This window comes from Malaclemys terrapin, chromosome 12, assembly GCF_027887155.1.
Source record: "Malaclemys terrapin pileata isolate rMalTer1 chromosome 12, rMalTer1.hap1, whole genome shotgun sequence".
Taxonomy (NCBI): Eukaryota; Metazoa; Chordata; order Testudines; family Emydidae; genus Malaclemys; species Malaclemys terrapin.
Window position 1 is genome coordinate 28,968,083 of NC_071516.1, and position 25,769 is coordinate 28,993,851.

General features: G+C 54.0%; 1 protein-coding gene across 1 annotated transcript; it reads left to right on the forward strand.

The window, feature by feature from the left end:
- Nucleotides 1–1,464: 1,464 nt before the first annotated feature.
- LOC128846507 (interleukin-17D-like) lies at nt 1,465–9,092 on the forward strand. Its single transcript, XM_054045644.1, has 3 exons — nt 1,465–1,677; nt 6,613–6,860; nt 7,573–9,092. Exons 1-3 carry the CDS (start codon nt 1,666–1,668, stop codon nt 7,793–7,795), a joined length of 483 nt encoding a protein of 160 aa, XP_053901619.1. The 5' UTR covers nt 1,465–1,665; the 3' UTR covers nt 7,796–9,092.
- Nucleotides 9,093–25,769: the final 16,677 nt, after the last annotated feature.

Consider the following 25,769-nt stretch of genomic DNA (forward strand, 5'->3'; position numbering starts at 1 on the left):
TAGCAAGGCAGGTACGTGGAGCCCACTAGAATTTAAAATGAAAAGTAAGGGAGGGGAGCTCTACTAGACTGGGCAGCTCTAGGTACAGTACCAGGCACGTAGGAGGATTTCCACTTCTGAGCCATGGAAGCAGAAATTGACTTTTCTTTTCCAGATTTGAACACCCTCAAAATTCAGGAGTGCTCAAGCTCAATTCGGGCAGCTGTTACTTCATTTCTCCCAAATCAAATATACTGATCCACTGTAACTTGCTGTAGAAAAAGTAGAATAAATTGAGCAAGAAATGCTTCCCTGTGGTTATTAGGACTGGAATTGCTATTTTCAACAGCCATTGCTTTTATTATTATTATTATTATTATTATTAAGTTTTAGTTTTATTTGTTTAAAAGGAAGACAGTGATATTGCATTGGCAAATTCCCCATAGAAACAAAGAATGGAAGAAAAGAATAATAAAGGCACCTCAACTTTTCCTCATTTATGTAGGACAGTCTTATAATATGCTTCCAGATATCCTCCAATCACACAAGCTGAAAATTGTTCCACTTTACTGCAGTTCTGTAACCATATGGGAACCAATCCTGTCTGTGTTCTGTGCACATCCAAAATTCCTGCTGAATGACCCGCCCTGGGCGCGAGTTACCAGTAACCCAGGGCTGGGGCAGCAGGAGGGTGCGGGGGGGGGGGGTAGGCAAAATTTTTTTTGCTTGGGGCAGCAAAAAATCTAGAGCCGGCCCTGAGCCTGAGTCCGCATACCCGGGCTCTGAGATGTGCTGCTGCAGATTTTATTTGCAGGGTAGACGGACCCTCAGTTCTCCCAGGTACATCCCGAACGGCGCATCCGAATCGGACGGAGAATTGCTAGGGAGGCCACTTGTCTGGTTTTATACCGGACAGTCCTCTTTTTGGCTGGTTTGTTCCCAGTCCAGTACTGGGACAAAACCAGCCGTGGTTTTCTCCAGTATCTGTCAAGGGGCGCCCTTTGGAAGAGTGCACCGCTCCGCCCCCACCAGCGTGACCTCACACTGCATGCGAGTGAGATCATGTTGTCGGGGGCTGAGTCACACAGGCGGAGGCAGGCCCACGCTGTTCCCAGAAGTGCTGGAACATCTGAGATTCCAGGAACTCATGAGTGGCCACCTTAGGAATAACTATACCAGTATAAGGCACCTTAGTACCAGTATAACCGCATCCCCACTGGGGGCTATGGTGGTATAGGGGGCTGCAGTGGTATAATTGCTTTGGTTAAAAAATAAATAAATAAAACATGCCTCTAACCTACATGGTTATACCAGGACAACAACTGCTTAGACCAGGCCTAACCCTTTGCCCCATGGCATCCGCACACATTCCCCGTCAGTGAGTCACTGACGAATGGCTGTTTCCAGGTTGCAGTGCCAGGTATCTGTGGGGAGGGAGGCGTGTCTGATGCTTCCCTGTGCAGTGAGAACCTGTTTGAGGGCAGGGTTCCTGAGGGGAAGGACGCAAAGAGATTTTCTTCCCAATCTCGTCGCCTTCTGAACCTTCCATTCCAGGGCCAGCCCAGCGGGGTCACCTTCACAAAGGCCTGGTGCTCTTGGTCTATTGTTTACCAGCCTCTTTTCCCTCAGAGGGACAGAAGAAACCTTCCCCACTCCCGTGTGAAATCAACTAAGGTGGGAACAACCATGCATCTAAAGGTGAGTAGCTGGGGTCCCCTGTAGCATCAGAGATCTTTGTAAATTACACTGACGTTCCCACACCCCCTAAAACTCAGCTCCAAAGGGGACAGGGTAATTGTTTAGGAATAAGAGTGTCTCCTCTTCCCACATTTCCACGTTCTCCCCCTCCCCTCTGCTGAGGCTATGTGGGGCCCCCCTCCCCCATTCCAGAATCCTCTATTCCTCCCCTCCCCACAGTGTCAGGGGCTCTGTCTTTGCCCCCATTCCCCCCTTTCCTCTCACCCCCCCTTTCCTCTTCCACCCATTCCAAGGTCCCCAGTTCTCTCCCCCACGGCAGGGGCTCTGTGTGTGTCCCCATATCTGCCATATTCTCCTCCACGGTCCTGGGTCCTCCATTCTCTCACCCATGCCAGGGGCTTTGGCAGGGACGGCTCTGGCTTTTTTGCTGCCCCAGGCAAAAAAGCCTCCCGCCGCTCCCCGCCCCTCCCCCAGCGCGGCAGGGGAGGGCACCGAGCCTGGCCGCAGGCCGCTCTCCCCAACCGGCCAGAGTGCCGGGGGGAGGGCGGCGAGCCTGCCGCAGCTCCACTGGCGGCCAGAGCGCCGGGAGGAGGGCGGAGAGCCCGCCGCGGCTCCGCTCTCCCCGGCGGCCAGAGTGCTGGGGGGAGGCCGGAGAGCCCAGCCGGGGCTCCGCTCTCCCCGGCGGCCGGAGCCGGAGCACCACGCCGCCCCCCTCCAGGTGCCGCCCCAAGCACAAGCTTGGTGGGCTGGTGCCTGGAGCCGGCCCTGGGCTTTGGCGCTGTTTGACTATTAATCATCCAGCCTTAAAAGTGTGCACTGGAGAGTGAAGCTGCCCCTAGGGAAGATCAGAAAGAGGGAAATCCCCTGACTTTGCAGGCCAGAGCTTTCTATTTGGGGAATCGCTATCAGCAGAGGTCAGGGCCCATGGAGTGAGTGTCTGTGTCAGGTAGTAGGTATAAAGCATAGGAAGGCCCATCAGGCAGTTACCAAAAGCCAGGCTCTGAGCCCCTTAGTCATGAGGAGCAGCACTTAGGCCAGGAGCGGCCCACTGACTGTCCTGAGATACGGTGCTACTCAGTGTACGGGAGGGGATCAGAGGCTGGCGCTAGGTGGAGACTTACGCCCTGTTATGTTGTTTAGTGCCGACGGGGGATAGTTACGTTCTGACCTAAGACACCCTTGGCTTTTCCCCTGGGATTTCTCGTTCTTCTTCACTTTCTTTCCTCAACTATGGTGTCATTTGGCCATTGCTGTAGTGCCCTGATCCACCTGCCAATGAAATGAACGGCAATGAGCGATTCTGCTGGGCGAGGTGGCAAAGGGAGCCCTGTACAGATTTGCGATGCCTTTTGTGAGCTCTCAGCATGGAAGATCTCACATTCATTCCAGATATTAGCTTTGTGTCCTGAACATCTGTCATGTGTCAATTTCATCCCAGTTCTGTGACCAGTCCCTTTCCCTCTGGGCTAAGGGAGAGCAGATTGCTGGGGTTCCCAGGGGTGTCTGGGTTGTGAACTATTGCTCTGTTAGTTCTAATGCTAGCAGAGCTCAAACACGATAGGAATGACAAGTGGAGATGTGTTGTTTTGTTTGCAACTTTTACACCGGTACACACCACTCTCCGTTGCTCATCTGCCTACGTCTGTGAGTGCGTATAGGCAGTTCCCAGGATCAGTATGTATCGAAAGTGGGACACAGTGTACGTGAAAGAGCGCACAGGGTCAGCACAGGGTGTGAAACAAAGCACAGAGTAACTGGAGTGGGTGTGAACTAGCACACGGGGTGAAATGTGTGGAGGCGAGTGTACATAGAACAACACAGCAAATGCAAACAGAATCATTCTTTAAAGTTGGGGTTTTCAGAGGGGCTGTATGGGACTCGGACACCCAACTCTCACTGACGTTCAACAGGATTTGGGTGCCTGACTCCCTTAGGCTGCTTTGAAACGTCAGCCTAAAACGCTGGCTCCTAGGAACTGTGTCTCCACAGGGATCCCCTCCCACATAGCTGCTGGATCCTGGCTGCCTCAGCTGGAAAATAAGATCATTAGCGATCAGCTGGTGAAACAATGCAGCCTAGTGACTTAGTAAGTCACCCACCCCAAAGCAGCAGTCGCTGCCTGGAGCGGGGGCAGCGCTACCTTGCTGTTTGCTTGTGTAGTTATGGATGGGGGCTTATGAAAAAACAGGTAAAGTAGCTACCAAACACTAGGGCTGTTTCTCCGGGTGGATGGAGCTGTGCAACTGTGGCAGCTTTGTTTTCTGCGTCCTGCAGTTTTAAATGAGTAGAATAAGCTAACTGCTCTGCTGGAGCCAGCTGCCCTTTGGTGGGGACTCATCACTGTGCAGTGCTCTGATCTGAAAGGCAGAACTGCTAGCAGTGCAGCCCTTCCCCCAACGTGGCCCAGGGCTTGGTGCAGGTGTGGTTATGGTTACAAGCCAAAATCCTGGCCTGAGCAGTGAGCCCACCACTCCCTACGCCTCAGGGCAGACAGACAGATGACTCAGCAAATGCTGCACAAATGTGATTCATAAATGAAGCGGGGGATCCAGCCCATTACACAGCTTTCTTCAGCAATGAACCGAGGCCCGAGCGGGCAAAGCCCAGGGGAATTCACCAGCAGGTATGTGCAGCCCAGCTGATGAAGTGTGCAAGATCTGAACTCAAGCAGCTGAGTGAATTCAGCCAATGTGACCCTCTGGGCTCAAGGAGTGGAGTGGGAAACCTCCCCTGCTAACGGATGCAGCCTGCACAGGGCTGGGCTGCCGCCCAGTTAGCTAAGAGGCCGGCAGATCCAAGGAAGACCTAGCACATTTCTCTCTCAGTGAAGTGGGCACAGAAAGCACCGATGGGCCCAGCTCAGCTCTGCAGCCGTGGATCTCACTGCAAAGGCCGGCTGAGAAAACAGCCGCGTCTTTCTGCGGCAGTGTCACGTGCCAGCTTCAGCATCGGATGACTTGCCATCAAGGGCCAGCCCAGCCAGTGAAGGCTGGGAATTACCGACAGGGCTCTTGTCCTCTCCGCAAGCGTGTGACTCCTGCTAGTGTCAATGGGCAACTTGTCCAGAAGAGAACAGAGCCCCATGGAGATCCTGCACGGAGAGGAAGGAAGCTCCTCCCTCAGCTTCCCGAGCAGCGCAGGCACTGGGGCTAATGCCCTCTTCATAATACCTCGCTCTGCAGAGCCCTGGCACCCGGAGCTCTCAAAGGAGGGCAGGATCAACAGCCCCCGGAGGCCTGGGGCATGGAAGGGACTTGCCCAAGGTCCCCCAGCAGGCCACTGACAAAGCCAGGACTAGAACCCACATCTCCTGCGACAGTGTCCCCTCGCCACTGGACCACACTGCTTCTTATTGGAGGGGCAACTTGCAACTAGCCCAGGTGTGGGAGGATGCACCGACCTTCTCTCCCTCCCTTTCATCCCCCACCCAGGGGCCAGCCCCTACTGCAGCCCTTGAACCGCTACAAGTTATATCCTCAATATCCCTTGGGCACTAGCCAAACAGAGCATCCATTTGCTTCCTGCCCCCCCCCCCGCCTGTAAAAACTGAAGTGCCCAATCCTGCTCCAATAGACGTCAATGCAAAACTCACACTGGCTTAAAGAGAGGGCAAGGCTGGCCCCAGCGGGCAGGTTAGAGACATTGATGCAACTGCCCAGCTAGCTGCAACCTGTTCCCACTCCAGGAAATACACTTCGGACATGCAAATTCCATCCAGAGCCGGACCAGCCCACTGCACTGCAATAAGGAAATGCCCTGCAGGCAGCGACTCCCCCCTGAGTGCTGTCTGATCTGCACCCTGGGCCTGTACTAAAGGAGGAAACCCCTTCTGTGCTCAGGCAAAGGGGCCTCTCTGGAGACTCTACCCATCCCCCACCATGCCTTAAAGGCACACTGATGCCACAAAAGGCTGAGACACTCGTATTTAGCTAAGGAAAATCCCGCTCCCTAGCACAGCTCATCTGTGCATCTGCCCCCCCTTTATTGCTACTTGTGACATTTGCATTGGAAAGGGCACATTGATCTAGGCGGTGGTGTCACACGAGCTCTCCTACGGCTGATAATCACCACACAGTGCCCGGCCCATGTGAGGATCTTTGCCTAACCACCCCCGACACTTGTTTAAGGTTTAAGTAAAACGGGTTAACCCCCTGCTCCTCCAATTACATTTTATTTTGGTCAGCACCTTGGCGTGGTCAGGTCCCCTTCCTGCGAGGGTTCTCTCCCAGCCAACACTGCCAGGCCTGTAACTTGCCAAGTCGGGTCAGATCGGCCAGAGCCGGGCAGAGCTTCCGGAGCCAAACCTGACACCAGGTGAAACCTGCCTGGTTTCATTAGGCAAATGAAATGCCATGAGGACCATTGGAAAGGTCACGAAAGCAAAAAAATCATGTCAGGCAGCCAGCTACCATGAGTTAGCTACCGTGTGTAAAGCCACCCCCACGTCTGCAATGGGCCAGCACAGGACTATCCGGCAGCTGTCAGCATGGTCCCAGGTTGGGAGCAGGTGCCTCTAGGTTCTGCATGGGGACCTGGCCTGTTAAATGTGTTTAACAATGGTCTGAGAAGGACTATGGGCCACATTTGCAGATGGCAGCATGGGGGCAAAGAACGCCCACTTCTCTCTCTGCCCGGTCAGAAGAGCGAGACCTGGCCAGGGCAACCCACTCCTTCCTGCCCCTCCAGGCCTCTTCACTGCAGCTCAGTTGGGGTAACACTTTCAAAAGTGCCTAAGTGGCTTAGGAGCAAGAGCCCCCATTACTTAGGTACTGAACTCACTCAGCATGGTGGCCTACCTCCTCCAAGGCTCCTAAACAGCGAGCAACGGAAAGCTCCTTCAGGTGGTACAATAGACGCCTCCTACCTGCTCAGCCTCCCCAGATCCCTGGGAGCTTCTCCGAGCGAACTCACTTTCCCCCTGTGTTTGTTCCGCAGGTGGAAGCGGCTGCCCAAATTCTGCTGGGTTTCGCCTTTTGTCAGACGTTCGGTGCCCACATTCCCTGCCGGGAGCCCTCCGATGCAGAGCTGGAATCCATGCTCAGCCACCATCTTGCTCCTGGAGTTAGCTTATTGGCTCCAATGGAGGATGTTTTACCTGACCAGGACCTGAAGTCATGCCCTGTGAACGTCAGCCAGACCTCGTCCCGCCTCCAGGACAGGAGCGCCTCTCCGTGGTCATACAGGTAAGCCGCAGGCAGAGGAGTGAAGGGCATCTCAGCAAAAGTCACCTCTGGGTTCAGGCACTGCCACTGGGATCCAGAGCTTGGAGCCCCTCCCCTTCTCTTCCCCCTCCCCCCACCCCCGTCTCTCTCAGGTGTGGAGCTGCATTTCCTGAGTCAAACTACGTCCTCCTTGTCCCCTGGAGATGGCGGATGGCTGGTTCTGCAGGGTTAATTGTTACTCTCCTGGTCACTTCTAGAACGTGTCCCTCTGTCGACACATGCCAGGGGCACTCTCCACTCCGCAGTCAGCCACCCCCTGGAGAAGGAAACAAACCAACACATCTGAGCCCCACCAGCAGCCACGTCCCCCTCGCTGGAGGTTCCACCCAGCAGCAACTGGCTCAGGCTCATAGGTGCATTTTCTTATCACAGGTAGTTCTGAAAACGGCAGCGCAGCGGGGATAGAACTGCCGTGCACCGCAGGCACTAAGCTAGTTCTGTCTGTGGCATTTCTCCCGCTCTGTGCCTCAGTTTCCCCTCCGTGAGCTCAATCTAATGCTGCCCAGCCACCACCAATCAGCTCCTGAATGTTGGTGCAGCGCCTTACATGGCAGGTGTGGGAGGACTAGCATTATTAACCCTTTCCGAACAGCTCAGTCCATCCCTAGCTGGAGTATATTGGCCAGCGCTCGATTTTATTAGGTGACCTCATTAATCTGCTTTGTTCCAACAGGGTCAACGAAGACCCGCGCCGGTATCCCCGGAGGGTGCTGGAAGCCTACTGCCTGTGTGAGGGCTGCCTGGTAGACAGGCAGGAGGACAGGTCTGTGCAGAGTGAGCCCTTTTACCAGGAGGTGCCCGTACTGCAGAAATCCGGCCGGTGTGAGGCAGGCCAGTACGTTTACCAGCCCAGCCACCTGCAAGTCGCTCAGTTTTGCATTTGCACTTTCCCTTGAAACAAGCAAAATGCTGTCACCTGGGGCCATCACCTTGCAGCCTGCGTCAGTGCTCCTGCCAATACAACACTGCCACTGTCATTCGGCAGGGGGAGCAGAACGAACGCTGGAGCCTCAGGAACCAGGGCTGGCTCGGGTGCTGTCCTTGGAGAAAGACAAGTACCACAGCGATCCCACGTAACGGCCAGCACGCTCACCACGCCCTCTGCTACTGTCATTCACCAGTGGCACACTCTACAGAGGACTTTCCAATGGCCAGTCCCATTGCTAACCTGGTTTCCTCCTGGGGGAGGTCTAGGCCACAGCCAGGTGGGACTGGCTGTTTTTCAGCTTTGCCGAGTGCTGCTAAGGCAGAGGGGACCTGCAGCCCATGGAGTTCCCCAGGGCAGCTTGCGGCTAACCCCATTTTTAATGCAGGCTGAGAGAGGTCCAGCCCACAAGGTGACAGGTCCAGGTCAGGATGCTCCATCTTGATCCAGGGAGCAGATGCTCAGTCAAGAAGGGGCTTCCCAGGTGACCTGTCGTCTCTGTGAGCTGCGCCTCCACATTAAACAGGAAGAGAACTGCAATCTGCTTTCCTGGAAGGGCACAGCCCTCGAGCTCTGGGCAGGCTGCCCATGTGGTCCTTGGCCAGGCAATGGTTGAGTGCCCCTGTTCATGGTCACACACAGCTTCAGAGAACTCAAAGAGCAACCTGCCCCTCATTCACTTCTCCTGGGTCCTGCAGAGAGGGGAGTTGCTTTGCTGGGATGGACACGACCAGCGGATTCCACTCGGGATGATCCTACAGGATGTGCTTGGTCTGTGGAGCTCCTGTTGTCAGAAATGTCTTTGCAGCCTGGGGAGCCAGCACAGAAGTGGAGCCAGTGGGCTGAGGTGCATTAGAGGGTTAGCGACTGCCCGGCACTTGGGAATGCTTAATTCAGAATCAGGTGCAATCAGACAAGGTCCCTCTAGAAGCCACGTAAACTCTTGTGTGCTGTTTAAAAGACAACCCCCCAGTGTGGCATAACAGTCATGCAAACCTGGCAGCAGGGATGTCATGAGCTGGTGTGTTTGGCACTAGTGCTCGGGAACACTGCCGCATTGTTGGCTTGTCTTTAGTAAGGGAAGAGATAGCGTCGTTCCCTGGCCAGAGCTGCAGTCCTGCTTCTCTGTCTTTGGAGGCCTCCAGAAGGCAGGAGGGGGAGGTGGCTTTCTTCCACAGCAGGTGTCCACTAAACTGGGCTGCGAGGCAACATTGCCCCAGGGAGACCTTATTGCTAATTCTCTCCACTAATAAATGTTACTCACCTTGCCACAGTGCCTAGCTATTGGTGAGCACAACAGCTTCCAACTGAGTTTGTACCAGGCTGGCTGTCCCCATGCTGTGTGTCTGCACCCACCTGCTCAGTGTTTAGCTAATGCTTCTGCAGCTCACCCCTGCCCAAGGCTGAGGCTGGCAGGGGGCTGCAGTCTGGGTACAGGCTACACCACTCTTCCTTTGCTGTGTGCCCAGGGCCTGGCATGGCTAGTGCCACTCACTCCCAGCTCCCTGTCCTGCAGGACATCCCAGAATGCACTGCCCCACGTGCTGCTGGCACCACTTTCTCTGCGTCTCCTGCTGAGGCACTATGGGATAGCTGCCCAGACTCTTCCCACAATGCCCTGGTGCAAACGGATTCCAGCATCGGGCTGGGTGAGAACTCAGAAAAACAGCTTGGGACTGAAGTGGCTGCATGTACACAACTCAGCCATGTTTATTGTGCACAAGTCGGATGAGAACTGGTTAAAAACCACAGTGGTATTTGTGGGGTGGGGGGGGCCTTAACTGCTGGTGACAGGCAGGATCTCCCTCTCTAACGCAAGTTGTCTCAGCAGAGACTCAGTTGGTAACGTGTGGGGAGGGGAGAGCTTTTCAGGGGCAGTGAGGAGCCCTTCCTGGTTCCCCAGCCAAGCCTTTGTGGAGGTTCATAAACCATCTGGCCAAAGTTTCCCCATTTTTCATGTTCCCCATGCCCCAGCACTTCCAGGCTCCGACCAGGGCAGGAGCAGAAGAGGGGAAATACCAGGAGAATCCCAGTCTGGTTTTCAGGCTTGGGAGGGGGTTTAGACCACCGTCCAGGTGTATCCAGTGATGCAGGGTCCAGCCATCACTAAGAACAGGCCTTACCCTATTGCAGACCAGGAAACGTTTGGGCTCTAAGTGCACAGCAGCTACAAAGCTCTAGACACCTGAATTCCCCAGTACGAAGCCTGACCTGCTTTTCATCAGCTTGCTTTCGAGTCATCAGTCCTTATTGCCTTAGCCTCAGATGCAATTTAGTGCCATTGTCCTTTTCACGGGGAGGCTGTGGATGGGGATAACCTGGAGATGGGAGACCCTCCATCACCATAGTGTGATTCCTCTAGGTTTGGATGGAAAGGGCCGTTAGGGGGAGGTCATTGTGTTGTACCAAAATACTGCAGAGCTTTCATGTGCCATAGGAAGGCATTTTGTGCATGCTGTTAGAGGCTGATCAGTGCAGCTGGGGGAGCTCACAGGCCCCTAAAGGCTGCCCTCTACAGAGAGAAGGCTGCTGTCATGGGGTGCACTCACCGCAAGAGCGCCTCCTCCTGGTTGCTCCAGGGATTAGCTCTTTCCAGGCCTGATGCCCCCTTCTGCCGCTTGTTACATTCCTTGCTGCCTCTCTCTCATTCTCTGAGACTCTGGGTGCTCTCGTGGCTTGGCCCTCCAGCCAAGTCACTAGGTGTTTTCTCCCTTCCAGGGTACCAGTCTTTCCATACAAACTGTCTTTGGCAATCTTCCCATTCACTGCCCAGACAGTGCCACGTCCCCAGTGACTGGTAGGGGAACCCAGGCCCACCCTCTACTCCAGGTTCCAGCTCTGGGACCCTTTACTCTGCAGCCAAGGTCTGCACCATCTTCCTGAGCCTTTTCCTACACCCTTTGCCCTAGGATTCCTGCCTTCCCTCTCTGATATCCAGAGAGCAACAGGTGCCCTCACTGCAGCCCCCTTCTGCTACCAGCTTCCTGGCTTCATCCTGCCCCACCTGTTCTCTCTCTGCTGGGCACTGTCATCATTCAGGGGATTAACTGGGCCACCTAATTCCCCTCAGCTGGGGCCTAGCTGGTGAATTGGCCCCTTCTCAGCCTCATTAACCCCCTCCAGACTGGTGTGGGGTTCACACCCCAGCATGGTAGCAGAGCAGTCCCTTGACAAATGCATGGCTTGGTTCACAGACACGGCCACCTCACTGTACCAAGAGCTTCATCTCCAAATTGAAAAGAGAGTGAGATTTCCCCCTCCCCTTTATAACATGAAGTATGCCAGTCTCTGAGGACTCCAGAAGCCCTTTCCTAGGGGACGTGCATATTGGTTCAATCCCAACAGTGCATTCTGCTTTCTGTCCTGCATAGCTTGAATGAGGGGAACCAGTTTGGCAGCTTCCACACACCTTCCTTCCACCCGTTTCATGCTGCTCTTCACACCCTGCCTCAGTGCCAGCAGCTATGTAGCCATCGGTTAGTGGGAGACTCCCACCTCAGCGCCATTTTGTTGTGCCAACCGGCCAATCATGGGGTTTGAATTATGAGCCCCTAAGCCTCAGGGTGTTTTGTATGGATGCCCAGAAGAAACCCTTCCACCAGCTTCACCAGGATGGGACTCTCAGGCTGTGGTGCTGACTCCACCCTAGGTGCAGCCCAGTTCCCTCTGGCAGCGCGAGTTCCCTGTGCCCACTGAGTATTGGGGCATAGAAGTTAGGGAAGTGCAAATGCACAGGGCTAACATTGAAGAATCCAGCCCCAAGTGCCTTTCCCCAGGCCAGAGCCAGCATTAGAACCCAGTACTTCCTGCTGGCTAGTCCCAGGGCACTAGGCCACATCTCCCTCTGAGGGGTGACCTCTCCCAGTGTTATATGACACAACACCTGATTGCAAAGGCACGCTGTGCTGTGACTCACTGGGGTTCCATTGTGATGCCATGCTGGGTCACAAGATGACCTACACCTGATCCAGAGACCAGGTGATGCTACTGAGCAGTGCAAACCACATGGGTGAGTCCCAGTCCATCGGTTCCCGGTGTGACCGAACAGGACTTAAGGCAACGCAGCTGAGAGGCCAGCGGCCTGAATTACTGTACCTCACAATGGAGCAGGTGTGTGGGTGAGTGAATCCAGACAATTCAGCTCACTCCATGGGTGCTGTTAGGTCACAGTCATTCCTCCCCTTGGGGTCAGGTGCAGGCCTGTTCCCTATGGATAGTCTCCAATGCTTTCTCCCTTTGGAGAGCATTCCACAGTCTGACAGAGCTCACCACAGCTAATAAAGCCATTCGGCCCTAATTGTTGTTTCCCTTTATGGCGAATGATCATTTTCCACAGGTAAAAATTTTCCCTTCTGTTCCCTGAGCCAACGCCCAGGGAAGGGCAGAGAGCGGCTCCGGGCCCTGGCCTAAATAAACACTATTAACCACATCTCACAGATCCAGTTACCTCCAGGAAGCCCTGGAGCAGAGGAGAGTTTCGTGCTGCCCAGGTCACCCCACGTGGCAGGACATTTTTGATAAAGTGTCACATTATCACCTGGCAGGGTGGTTTGTTCTAGGGCGGCAGGAGGCAGTTCCAAAGGGGTCCCCTCATCCCTGTAGCTCACGGCCCCATCCAGGCCAGCCACCTTCTGGGTAAGCCCCCCGTTGTCCCAGCTCCAAGACTGGCCAGTAGGTTGAGTGGTGGCACTGGTTTAGGTGTCTATTGCTCTGGGAAGTCCTGTCCCCAGGCCCCATTTACCCCCCTCCTAAAACAGAACGGCAGCTGACCGGACTCGGCTCCGGGAGCGCTTCAGAAGTTGCTCGCTCAGCCTGCTCCGAGAGCTCCCAGCTAGCCAGGCAGAATCTGCAGGCAGCAGCCACAAACTGGGGCTGGGGAGCAGAGCTGAGAGGCCCCCAGTGAGCACCCCCTGCCCACAACCCTCCAGGTTGCAAACGTGGGGGCTGGTAGCGAGAGCTTCCTGGCTGCTCCCAGCTCATGGATGGGAACCCAGGCAGGGCTCTAGAGAACCAAGAAAAACACCTCCTTGCGTTGCTTGCAGGAGCACATTGGAAGCCAGGCTCCAGAGCACAGGTGCCAGAAACCCACCTAAGCAACGGAGCAGCTGTTCTGTGGCTTGGCTGGAGTTCCCAGGTGCTCTCAACGCCCTGGGACCGGTTAGGGCCACCCTATCTCCTGTCAGCTCAGGGGGTAACAGCCCTGGTCTGCTCTGATCACAAGGCCCTCAGGTGGCAGATGCTGTGCTCTCAGTGCCAGCCATTGCCCTCCATGGATTGAGTGATTTGTATTCATTCCCATCACACACCCGCCTCCTGCCCTGTGAAGGACTGAGAGAGGCAGTCAATTAGCCCTGCTCCCAGCTGCTGTGGTGTCAGAGATCATTAACTGAGGTCAGGCTCAGATGGAATCACTGTATAAATTACAATATTTAGCAGCCAATGGTGTGACGCTCCCTGGGTGGCTGCTGGGCAGGGTGGGCTTTGAAGGGTGAGCAGGGGAGCTGGCAAACCCTGAAAGCCAAGCCCCAGCTGTCTCAGCAGCTGGGAGCTCCTCTGGTGGACCCAGCACTGGTGAAAAATGCAATTGATCCACAGAGCAGGTAGCTACAGCAGGGGCAGGGGTGGGTGGGCTCACACACCTCACCCTCAGTCTAGTCTGGAAAAGACCAGCTCCTGCTAGCTTAGGCCTACTTGACAAATGCCTTTATGAGCCCTTGGTCAGTGAGACAGGCAGGTACCGGGGTACTGAAAGAAGAGGAATGCTTTTGGTCAGACACCGCTGGAGTCTCCAAGAACAGGCAGGGCTCCCAGGCCATCCCCTGACGTCCAAGTCTCTTGGATCCAGGCCCAGCAGCAGGAGCCACCCTGCCATACCCTCCAGCTCTTTCCCCCAGTGTCGCACCTATCTTGCTCATCTACAATCCCAGGCTCAGCCAGGCTGGGAGAGGGCAGACACCACCCTGTCCTCATCAGGGGGAAGTCTGCGTGCTACTGCCTGAAGAGCGGAACTACTGCCCAGCACCCTAGACACGGCAGGACAGAATTTCTCTCTGTGCTGGCGTGTATCAGGGTTCATACCATGGTGCTCAGAGAGGGGCAGCGACGGCCTCTGGAGAGGCTGGTACATCAGGTACCAGCCTCAGTGAACCACAGCTGGCCTGCCAGCCAGATGCTGCTGAGAGCCGCAGAGCCAGCTTGGGAAGCGGTGCAGGCTGGGTGTGCCCTGGGTGATTCCCTACAGCCACCTTCCTAGCACCCCTCCCATCCCACCAGGGATGCAGCACGGGATGGATGGGAAAGGAATTAATTAGCACAGAGCCAGGCGGCTGCAGCCCTGCCACACAGGCTTCCCAAGGGGAGGGAGGCTTGTTACAAGCCCAGGCATTTTCATGGCTCTGGCTGACCTTGAGATAAACCCACAGGAATCCACGTGGGAGGTAGCAGAGCAGGAAGAAGGTTGCAAAAGGCTCCCAGGACATGCAGGCAAGTGAATGGTGCAATGTCTGAGGTCAGAGAGGCCCTGCTGACCCTATGGCCTTCGGCAACGTACAGTGCCGGAGTGGGGCAGCATTCACCTAGTTCAGCGGTTCTCAAACTGGGCGTCAGGACCCCAAAGTGGGTCACAACCTTGTTTTAATGGGGTCGTCAGGGCTGGTGTTAGACTTGCTGGGGGCTGGGGCTGAAGCAGAAGTCTGAGCCCCACTGCCCAGGGCTGAAGCTGAAGCCCGAGTTTTGTCAGAAAGGGGTTACAGTGCAATGAGGTTTCAGAAGCCCTGACCTAGTGAATGGATCATGCGGCAGAGCCTGGGTGCCTGTCACGTAGGCAGGGGCCATAAACCTGGCCATCTGATACCAGAGTCTGGGAACCTCCAGCCTTGCCCCCTGGAGACACAATGAACAAAGGAGTCCCTGGGTGCAACATGCCTGGAGCCTTCTATTAACTGTCAGGCCCTGCCCTCTCGAGAGCAAGTTCCGGCCCCAGGAGTCTGTGAGCGTCTTGCCATTCCCAGTGGAGCTGGGCCAGGGCTGGTCTCCAGAGATCCTCAAGCTTCATTTCCAGCCTGGGCTGCAGGCTTGTGTTATTCCTGGGCCCATGCCAGAGGCACCCGCCCCCCCAACCCCAGCAGTGCTGAACCTGGCGAGGGCAGGTGCCGGAGGGGATGGTGCTGGTGAGGCACTAGGGGGCGCTGTCTCGCACGTTTTCAGTGCAGGGGCCAAACTGAAAAATTCCTTGTGGTTCAGATCAAAACAGATTTGTTTTGGTTCGCTTGGAAATGAGATGCAGATTTTGGTGGTTGTTTTTCCGTTTAGTTTTGGATAATTTTCCAGGTGTTTTTCACCCTTTTTGTTTTTAAAAATTAGCCTCATTTCTAACCAAAGTGCCATTGGAAACAGATTCCAAATGTTTCCTTTTGAAATATTTCCAAATTGTTTTTTTCAGGTTTTTTAAGCCGAAGCCACTTGCTGAATCCGACCTGAGCCCCCCAAAATGCATTTTTCAGCAACTTTATTATATGCTGAAGAGATTGCCCCCCCGTCTGTCATCGCTTTGAGTCAGTAATAAAGCATGGCTCCAGCACCGTGTTACTACTGGAGGGCCTCTTGCTCAGCTCAGCCCTAACACGGAGGCCCTGACCCACAGATAGGTATCAGTGAGAGCAGGGTACTTTAAGAAAGAATAGACCAGTTAACCCCCTGTTCTAGCCAGATTCCTGGGAGGGGAGGGGGGATAATTGCACACCACTGACCTAAAGTGCCCTTGTGTTTTTTCATAGAATAGAATCATAGAATATCAGGGTTGGAAGGGACCTCAGGAGGTCATCTAGTCCAACCCCCTGCTCAAAGCAGGACCAATCCCCAGAAAGATTTTTACCCCAGATCCCTAACTGGCCCCCTCAAGGATTGAGCTCACAACCCTGGGTTTAGCAGGCCAATGCTCAAACCACTGAGCTATCCCTCCCCCCCATCTTTGGATACACTATTCTCCTTTTCCTGTCCTAAGCCAATGTTGCAGTGACACCGCGTTTCACACAAGCGGTGGCTGCATTATGACAGCGGATGAGGTGGAATTTCATTTATACTTTGCAAAGCACCCTTTGGGCTGAGTGCGCCATGGAAATGGAAAACGTTATTGCTATGGTTGCCAGCGATAAGGAAGGGAACAGGCAGACGCGCTAGAGCCACGACATACGGACAAACAAGGGAAGAAGCTGTGACGAACTGGGCCTGTTCTTACTGTGGTCTGTGAATGCTGACAGGGGAGTGTGGCTAGGATAGTCTGCATTGGGGGATGGGAGTCTGCCCGAAGGCATTGCGTGTAACATGAGAACCCAGGAAGGGGTTGGAGGCCAGGTGACACCTTGGCCCAGGAAACTGAACAAAGGCTGTGGGAGGGGTCGCTGAAGGCAGAGTGCTGGAAGCGGGCTGGAGAGATGGCTGGGAGGCAGAGATGGCTCTGACCCCCCAAAAGGGGTGTGGGCTGGGATGCCCTGGGACCCCAAGCTGGACCTAACTGAGGAGGGCCCTGTTGTCTGTGCCTGCAAGACCGGTCTTGGACTGTATTCCTGTCATCCAAATAAACCTTCTGCTTTACTGGCTGGCTGAGAGTCATGGTGAATCGCAGGAAGCCGGGGGTGCAGGGCCCTGAGTCCCCCAATACTCCGTGACAACTGGTGGCAGCGGCGGGATCTACTGCACCCCGTGGACGGCGCTTCCTGCAGTAAGTGACTGGGGAGCAGTAAAACGAAGGGGGATTGACGGGGACCAGGCGTGCTGAAGAGTGAGAGAGAGACGGTTATTACCCCTGGGAGTGTGTGACCAGCGAGAAGGACTTTTGCAGTAACAGGGTCCCCCGGGGGCATCGCAGCGAGTGGTCCCAGGGGCGGAGGAGTCTGCAGCTCGACCCTGGCAGAGAGGTGGTGACCTCGAGAAGGGCTGGCACACTAGGGGTCTCCCTGGGAACTGTGGGGAGCTGTGAGCACACAGGCCGGTGAGTGGCCAGCAGGAAGATGTATGCCAAGCAGCTTAAGAGCGACCTGGTGGAGCTGTGCAAGCAGAGGGGGCTGCGCATTGGGAGGCTCACCAAAGAACAGCTCATTGCCCGGCTGGAGGCGGAAGATCGCGCGAATGAACTGCTCCCTGTGTCTCAGGGAAGCAGCCTGGCAAATGCAGCGCAGGCACCAGAGTCTGTCCCAGCTGGGAGTGGTCAGCCGGCTGCTGAGGGCTTCCTGAGACCCCTCCTTCCTATGCCTAGGGGAAGGGTGGGGAGGAGCCCAGCAAATACCGAAGGCGCCGTGACCCCCCCGGCCAGCAGGGGATCCTCCCGGCGACGTTCGGCATCCGTGGAGCGGAATTGGCTGGAATGGGAGAAAGAGCTAAAACTGAGAGAGCTGGAGGATCGTGAACAACAGAGACAGCATGAACGGGAGGAGAAAGAGAGACAGAGACAGCATGAAGAGAGACAGCATCAGCATGAACGGGAGGAGAAAGAGACAGAGACAGCATGAACTGGAACTGGAGAGATTGAAGGGCAGCGAACCCCCGGCTGCGGTGAGTGAGGGGGGACCCAGGACTGCACGGAGCTTTGATAAGTGCATCCTGGCCCCATGCAAGGAAGGGGAGGACATGGATGACTTCCTGGAGGCCTTTGAGACGGCCTGCGAGCTGCACCGGGTTGATCCCGCGGACAGACTCCGGGTCCTTACCCCCTTACTGGACCCCAAAGCCGTGGCATTGTACCGCCAACTGGAAGAGGCAGAGAAAGGGGACTACGAACTATTCAAAAAGGCCCTGCTACGTGAGTTTGGGCTGACTCCTGAGATGTACCGGGAAAGGTTCCGGAGTCAGGATAAAACCCCTGAGATCTCATATCTGCAACTAGCCGTCCGCATGGAAGGATACGCCAGCAAGTGGGCTGATGGGGCCCAGATGAAGGAGGACCTGGTCAAACTGCTGGTACTGGAGCAACTGTATGAGCGGTGCCCATCCGACCAGAGGCTGTGGTTGGTGGACAGAAAGCCAGAGAACCCGCGACATGCAGGCCGGCTGGCCGATGAGTTTGTAAAGAGCCGGTCAGGAGATAACAGGGAGGAGTCCCAAAGGAACAGTCTCACCACAACGCAGAGAGAGAGTCACCATGGGACCTCCCCGTGGGAAAATACAGAAAAACCCCATCAAAGGGGAACATCCGGCGTCAGGACCATCCGACCCACTCGGGGGGACCCATGGGACATGAGCTGCTACCACTGTGGCCAAAAAGGCCACATACGGGCCCAGTGCCCCAGGCTCAGGGACAGACTGAGCAGGCCGAACCCACAGAGGGTTGACTGGGTAGAGACCCAGCCCGGCGAGAGGCAGCATTCCCAGGGAAGGGGGGCTGGCAGAGTACCACCTGCTAAGGAGGGAGGAGAGCTCCAGGCCAGCTCCTCTAGGGGGCTGGATGCTCCAGACTCAGGGTTTTTGGTTTATACGGTGGGCGCGGGGCTGTCCCTCCGGAGAGAGTACCTTGTTCCCCTGGAGGTGGATGGGAGGAAGGTCAATGGATACTGGGATACGGGTGCAGAGGTGACGCTGGCCCGGCCCGAGGTGGTGGCCCCAGATCAGGTGGTGCCCAACACCTACCTGACCCTGACGGGGGTGGGCGGAACACCAAAGTGCCCGTGGCAAGGGTACACCTGAAGTGGGGGGCCAAGGAGGGCCCCAAGGATGTGGGGGTACACCTGTATTTGCCCACTGAGGTATTGATGGGGGGGGGACCTGGAGAACTGGCCAAGCAACCCCCAAAGGGCACTGGTTGTGACCCGCAGTCAGAGCCGGCGAGGGGCACTGTGCCCTGGCCTTGGGGGGGGTGCCTTGCCTGAGGCGCAGGACCCTAACCTGGTGGGGAGGGAACGCCCAGAGACACAGCTCAGGGAGGCTGCAGCTTCAGACCCAGCGGGCGAGAAAGAGCAGGTGGCCATCCCTGTCCCAGCTGCTGAGTTCCAGGCCGAGTTACAGAGAGATCCCTCCTTGCGGAAGATAAGGGACCTGGCCGACCTCAATGCGGTACAGACCATGGGACGAGGTGGCCGGAAAAGGTTCCTGTGGGAGAAGGGGTTCCTGTACCGAGAATGGGCTCCCCCAGGGAAAATGGAGTCAGGGGGGATCAGGAGGCAGCTGGTGGTACCCCAGAAGTATCGCCGCCAGCTGCTGTGCCGGGCCCATGACATTCCCCTCTCAGGGCACCAGGGAACCTGGCGTACCCAGCAGAGGCTGCTACGGAGCTTTTACTGGCCTGGGGTCTTTGTTACTGTCCGACAGTATTGCGGATCCTGTGACCCCTGTCAGAGGGGGAGGAAGGCCTTGGACAAGGGGAAAACAGCTTTAGGACCCTTGCCCAGCATAAAGGATCCTTTCCGGAGGGTGGACAAGGTTAAAAGGGCAGCTTTAAACCAAGAGAGCCCAAAGCACAGACCTCCAGACTGGAGCGCTGGGAGAAGACCACAGCCCAGTTGGAACCCCAGAGGTATGGGGGTGGGAAAAGGGCACAGGCCGCATAAACCTTCCCACATGTGAACTGCGAGGGCCATCAAGCACCCCGACCTAAGGGGGGGCGTGAAACTGGAGGGGCCTGGTGTAATTCTCACCAAGGAATGGGAGGGATGCGGGGGCATCCATAGGAACGGGGGTAGGTTTGAACTTCCCCGGGTCACTGGCTAAAGTGACCCTGCTCAGTTCGGTCTCGAAGGGGGGAGATGTGACGAACTGGGCCTGTTCTTACTGTGGTCTGTGAATGCTGACAGGGGAGTGTGGCTAGGATAGTCTGCATTGGGGGATGGGAGTCTGCCCGAAGGCATTGCGTGTAACATGAGAACCCAGGAAGGGGTTGGAGGCCAGGTGACACCTTGGCCCGGGAAACTGAACAAAGGCTGTGGGAGGGGTCGCTGAAGGCAGAGTGCTGGAAGCGGGCTGGAGAGATGGCTGGGAGGCAGAGATGGCTCTGACCCCCCAAAAGGGGTGAGGGCTGGGATGCCCTGGGACCCCAAGCTGGACCTAACTGAGGGGGGCCCTGTTGTCTGTGCCTGCAAGACCTGTCTTGGACTGTATTCCTGTTATCCAAATAAACCTTCTGCTTTACTGGCTGGCTGAGAGTCATGGTGAATCGCAGGAAGCCGGGGGTGCAGGGCCCTGAGTCCCCCAATACTCCGTGACAGAAGCTCCGTTCTTTTATTTAACCAAGTGAAACGTCAGCAGCTTTTGAGAACTCTCTGCTTAGACAATGTTGGTAAAAGTGCAATCCCGCTGCAGGAAATGAGGCAAATGGAAATGCAAAACCCCTGTAGGAAAACTCACACGCTCAGTCCCATCCCTTTGTGCACCAGGGGACCAATCTTCCAGCAGCTGATTCAAGATTATTTACCTAATTATGTTGATATTAAGTGATTGTCACTTCAGAGGCTGTAATGTGCATGGGAGTTAGGGACGCTGATGCTTTATACAGATCCAGTCCAAATCTGGCAGGTTGGGAGAATAGGAGACAGCAGGCTTCAGACCCTGGGATTTGCAGTGATTGGGGAGTGCGTGCTGCTAGATGGAGGGAAGGAGGAGACACATTTGCTGTCAGGATTGCCCCACGGCTGTCACCTCAGCAGTGCTGGGCTATAATGCAAGTGGGGAAACCCAGGTGCTTTGTATGAGCTGTGTTCTGAGCCCAGCTGGGAGATGACGACAGCCTCTAGAGTTGTGCATTAAACATTAACTCCATCCCTGCTGAAGTACTGTGTGGACCCACAGCAGACAAGGGTGACCTGTGAACATTGCCCTGCCTGGCTAAGAATTGCTCACACCCTATTTTATTGCCCCATGAGCCCCGCTGTGCCCCCTTGTCTGTCTCATCCAGCTCCTAGGTCTTGTCCTCTACACTGTAAGCTCCTTGGGACAGGGACTGTCCTCCTCTATGTTTATGCAGTGCCTGGGACAGTGGGGGCCAGCCTGGCTGATCTCTAGTCACACCTACACGATAAACATTAATTAGAAAAAACAAAACCCTGACAATGATATGAGACAGCAGCTCCCTTGAGGGTTAAAATTTTACCCCACTTCTACCTGTCTAATCTTGCTTGATATTTGTTAGAGCTACACTGCACAACTAATCATTTGTCCCAGGAACTTCCCCTACTTTGCTGCTGGACAATTGCTCATAAACAAATTGTCAAGTCCTGGAAATAGCCATTATCCAAAATTATCTGCAAATTTCTTCAGCCAGCGAGTCTTCCTCTGCAGGCCATCTGTGAACAGTTCCATGTGGACATCCAGAATTCCTGTCATGTGGCACTGGTTCTGTTCCCTGATTGGCTAACATATGTCACTAATCCATATTGTGCCCACTGAGAATTTTACATCCCCATCTACGGCACAGTGTGGAGTTGGTTTGGGCGGATACTCAAGCAATGGCATTTTAAGGGTGCCGGAGGCAGGTTTGAACTGGCAAAGCGAAATTCATACTGTATTCAAACAATTCTCCACAGCTAATGTCCGCCACTGTCTTGTGACCTGTAGTGTCCAGACAGCACCTGGTAATGCTGGTGTGCAGGCAGTAAAAAGCTCACATTGACACTAATCTGACTCCGTGAGGAAGTGACAGACTCACACCCCTCCAATCATCTCTCCCCTTCACTGCTTCAGCAACCCAGGCACCATTGTCACAATTTGTCTAGCAGGCTGTCGCCCTGAGGCGCAGATCGCTGGAAGGGCTGTATATTGTTTGTCCAAAAGAAGGTAATGAGCGGGGCCTTGGCCAACAGAGAGTGGAGCCTTCCAGGTTTGGCTGAATGAAGCTCCGGGGAGCAATCGGGCACTAGCGGCTTTCTGAGCAGAGAGGAGGGAAGGAAAGGGAAGGGCTGAAAATTCAAGGCAGTCACTGTTGATCTTGTTGTCTGCAATCACCTGCAGAAGTGCCGTATCAAATGGAAGGAGCTCCAAGAGGCCGGAGCAATGACTCGACTGCATTAATTACGGGTACTTTCCAAAATTAAAAAACTTTCCCTCTACATAAGCTGCTGTATTCGAGAACTTCAACTCCCCAGGGTTTCACTCTGGAAAGCAGGCAGCCTCATTAAAACAGAGAGCAGAACGGCTGCTTTGACGAATGGCGTACACAACACATACCATTAACAAAGGTCTGGGATTACTCAAGAGACCGGCTTGGTAATGAACATGCAGAACTTGTTTGAACCAACTGCCACCCTGGCTCTCTCAACACGTATTATACACATTATTTCTAATGATATATTTGCCTCAGAAACAGCTGGTGGGGCCATCACTGAGCCGTAGTCCTTATTCTTATTGTGAATTACTTGTATTTTCTATCTAAGGTGCTGACACGGCGCACCTCACACAGGAGTTATCTCAGGATGGTCTCTGGGCTGTGTTATACAAGAGGTCAGGCTAGGGGCCAGAGTGGATGTTTCTGGCCTCAATCTATGAATCTTTAATGATTTTACCCCACAGCACCCCCTTGAGGTAGGGAAGTGCACTGACCCCCATTGTACAGATGGAGAACTGAGGCCCAGGCCAGAAGTCATACACAGTCTGTGACAGATCTGAACCCAGGTCTCCCACATCTACTGCCACCCTAACCGCTGTACAATCCTTACTGTACTGCCTTGATGCCCTGAGTGGTACTGTACACACACACACACACACACACACACACACACACACACACACAACACAGACAAAAAGGCAGTTTCTGCCCCAGAGAGCTTACAATCTAAATAAGCAAGACAGACAAAAAAAGCAATATTCTTCCCATTCTGTCTATGGAAACTGAGGCACAGAGCAGTTAAGTAACTTTCCCTAGGTCACCAGGAAGTTGGCATCAGGGTCAGGAATGGAACCCAGAACTCCTGTGCCCCAATCCAGTGCCCAAACCATCCTTTCCCTGCTGGTGGGGCTAAGGCCAACAACAACCTGCAATGGGATTTCTATGGGCCCAGTCAAAAGGAGGTAGGATAACAAGCAAGATAAAAGGCAGTTATAGTCCGAGTACAATTGCTGCTAGGAAATCTTTATGATACTGGCTAGATCCAGGGATTAAGAAGGGGAGATGGATGCTGGTCCAATCAGGCCCAGCTCAGGAGCTATTTAGGGCCATATATTCAGAGCGGTGCATAATTGCAGGGCTAGCTAACATGCTTATGCTAATTAGGGACACAAGGTGGGCGAGGTGATGTCTTTTATTGGACCAACCCCTGATGGTGAAAGAGACCAGTTTTCAAGCCACACAAAACTCTTCTGCAGGTCTGGGTAAGCAAGCGTGCAGTTCTGGTCCCAAACAACATCACACTGATGGCAGTCTGTGAACTGAACCCAACACCTAGCAGGCACCTTACCAAGCCACCATTGCATCTGTCATCCTTGGGGTGTGTCTGGAGAGACCAAGGACCAAACATGTAAAGGAGACTGAACTGGTCTTTAAGCCCTAGGGATGGCAGGACTTGGGTTAGGTGGAATAGAGGAAGCCTGCAGGCAGATGAGAATTAAGGTAGGAGCCCATGCCAGAACTGGCCAGGTTTGCACCTCTGTAGCTTGAAATCTGACAGGCAGGAGGCCAGTGTAACTTTCACACTTGTAAGTAGGAGGGTGGGCAAATGGAGTGAATTATATTTGCAGGGAGTCAAGAAGTTCCCTGTAGAAATGGATCCAACTCAACCTTTTATTACGTGAGTGTTATTCTGCACTGGAGGAGTCTCCAAAGATGTGGATGATCAGATAGCAGCAGCGGCTGCCATGTTTCCAGTCCTTTAGCAGCCTCTGAAGATGCTGTGACATCAGGCTTGCTACAAAGCTGCAGATCTACAGAACCACAATTATGCCAACTCTCTTTATTGCATGGCAATGAAACATGGGCACTGAGAAAGGCTGAAGAGTGGCTGATTGACATTTTCGATTCTCATAGTCTTTGTCAGCTGCTCCGTATCAAGTGGAAGGACACACTCAGCACTGACGATATTTGTAGCAGAACCTTGTAACTACTTCCATCAGCACTGGTTTGGTTTGGGCAGTTTTCTTGGTATGGACATATTAGGATGGAAGACCAACAAATTACAAGCGTGTTTACCAAGGAATGCTGCTACATGGCCAGTGATCATGTGGTTGCCAAAAGCTTTGGTGTTGTGATAAAGTTTGCCAGCAATGAACAAACTGAATATCCAGCCAGACCACTTTCAGAACTTAGCGAGGGATCTCTCCGCGTGGCGAGCTGCTGGCCAGGAGCCAGAGGTCCAGCATTGAAGCTCAGTGGAGCATAGGGTGGGTACTGATGATGGGTTTTTGGCATCACATAATCATAGAATATCAGGGTTGGAAGGGCCCTCAGGAGGTCATCTAGTCCAACCTCCTGCTCAAAGCAGGACCAATCCCCAACTAAATCCCCAAATTGCCCCCTCAAGGATTGAACTCACAACCCTGGGTTTAGCAGGCCAATGCTCAAACCACTGAACTATCCCTCCCCCCCCAAGAGACCCTGGCCTAATAGGTTTGGCTCTGAGACAAGTCTGAGAGCGGCTTGCATGAGGATAGCCGTCAGCCTGACATCCCTGTCTTTTTTGGTGCACAGTCTAAAGTCCCAACAGATCTGGCACTTGCGCTTCAAGTGAGTTTTGCCCAGGCACTTTAAGCAGCTGAAGTGCAGGTTATTCACAGGCACAGGCACGCCACAGGAGGCACAAGGCTTGAAGCCCAGAGCCCAGGGGATGCCCAGCCCCTGGGACAAAGTCCCTCTACGATAGGAACTATTTATGCTAACTATACACTACACTCTGATAACTGCAAACGTAGAAAAAGTCCAAAAGCCACTAGGAAGAAGCCCTGACGAAGGAAGAAGGGGTGTTCCAGCAACCCTCATAGGTGGTAAGTAATTGAGATGGTGCGGGGCCAGCAGTGCACCTTATACCAGCGCATAAGCCGATGGTCCAGAGGGTGTTAGAGCCTGCCCAGTGGATACTACTAAGGGAAAAATCTCCAGCAATGGTGCACACGCGCCTAGCATGGAATGGACACGAGCAAGACTCGCAGAAGAACCATTCACAGCAGTAGCCAGCACCTTTCTGCTGAATGCATAGAAGAAATGTGGATCATGGACCACATGCTATGGTGAGAGGAGGTACAACAGGCTGGCCAAAGGTTTCCTGTTGGAGAGCAGGCTTATTTGCTCTTTGGACAATTTGGGTTGCCTCACAATTATAGAGACAGGAAGCGAGTGAGACTATAGCAGGAACGAGCACTGCACTCGTTCTAGACAACGCAACAGCTTAATGTTCAGACTTAATCCAAGAATAGATGCAAATTCACAGTGAGAATCTGTGATTAGAGCAAATTATGGTCTAAGATTTTACCGTTGTGAATAATGCATTAAAATGCCGTCCGCCCAGCAGGGTAAAACACTGGCTGCCAAATACAAATGCATGTTTTTCTCCATGTTTAGAATTTCATTTAAACAAATGAATTAAGTGTTTGTAAAAATTGCCCGACAGAGCCCTGGAGGCTGAAATCCTGGGATTATGCAGCATGTAAGAACAGCAGACAACTATCCAAATCTCCTCCAGCCTGAGCCTCAGCCATGGCTGGAACATGTGCCAAGACGGAGAGCATGCAAAGGTGATGATTGTGGCCTCCCAAATCCTATCTGATATTATAGGAGAGAGAAGTTCCTGTCCTAAACAGCAGCACACCATCATTAGGGGTGCACTGTTAGATGTGTTCCACCCCAGAGACAATCACATTTCAGGAGCAATGTACTCCATATGCAGTAGTCCATGGGGACCAGGTTTTCTGACTGCAAAAGAATGTAATGTAGGGACATTTCAGGTAAATAATTCATCACCTTGCAACCACATCCCATTCTGAAATGCAGGTACTTATTGTAATTATTTACAGTATCTTCTAGACGTCCCAACCAACATCAG

Bases quoted from the DNA above. Each gene is read 5' to 3' on its own strand.
- LOC128846507 (XM_054045644.1), top strand. The intron at 6,861-7,572 runs GTAAGCCGCAGG...TTGTTCCAACAG, and splicing joins GCCTCTCCGTGGTCATACAG to GGTCAACGAAGACCCGCGCC.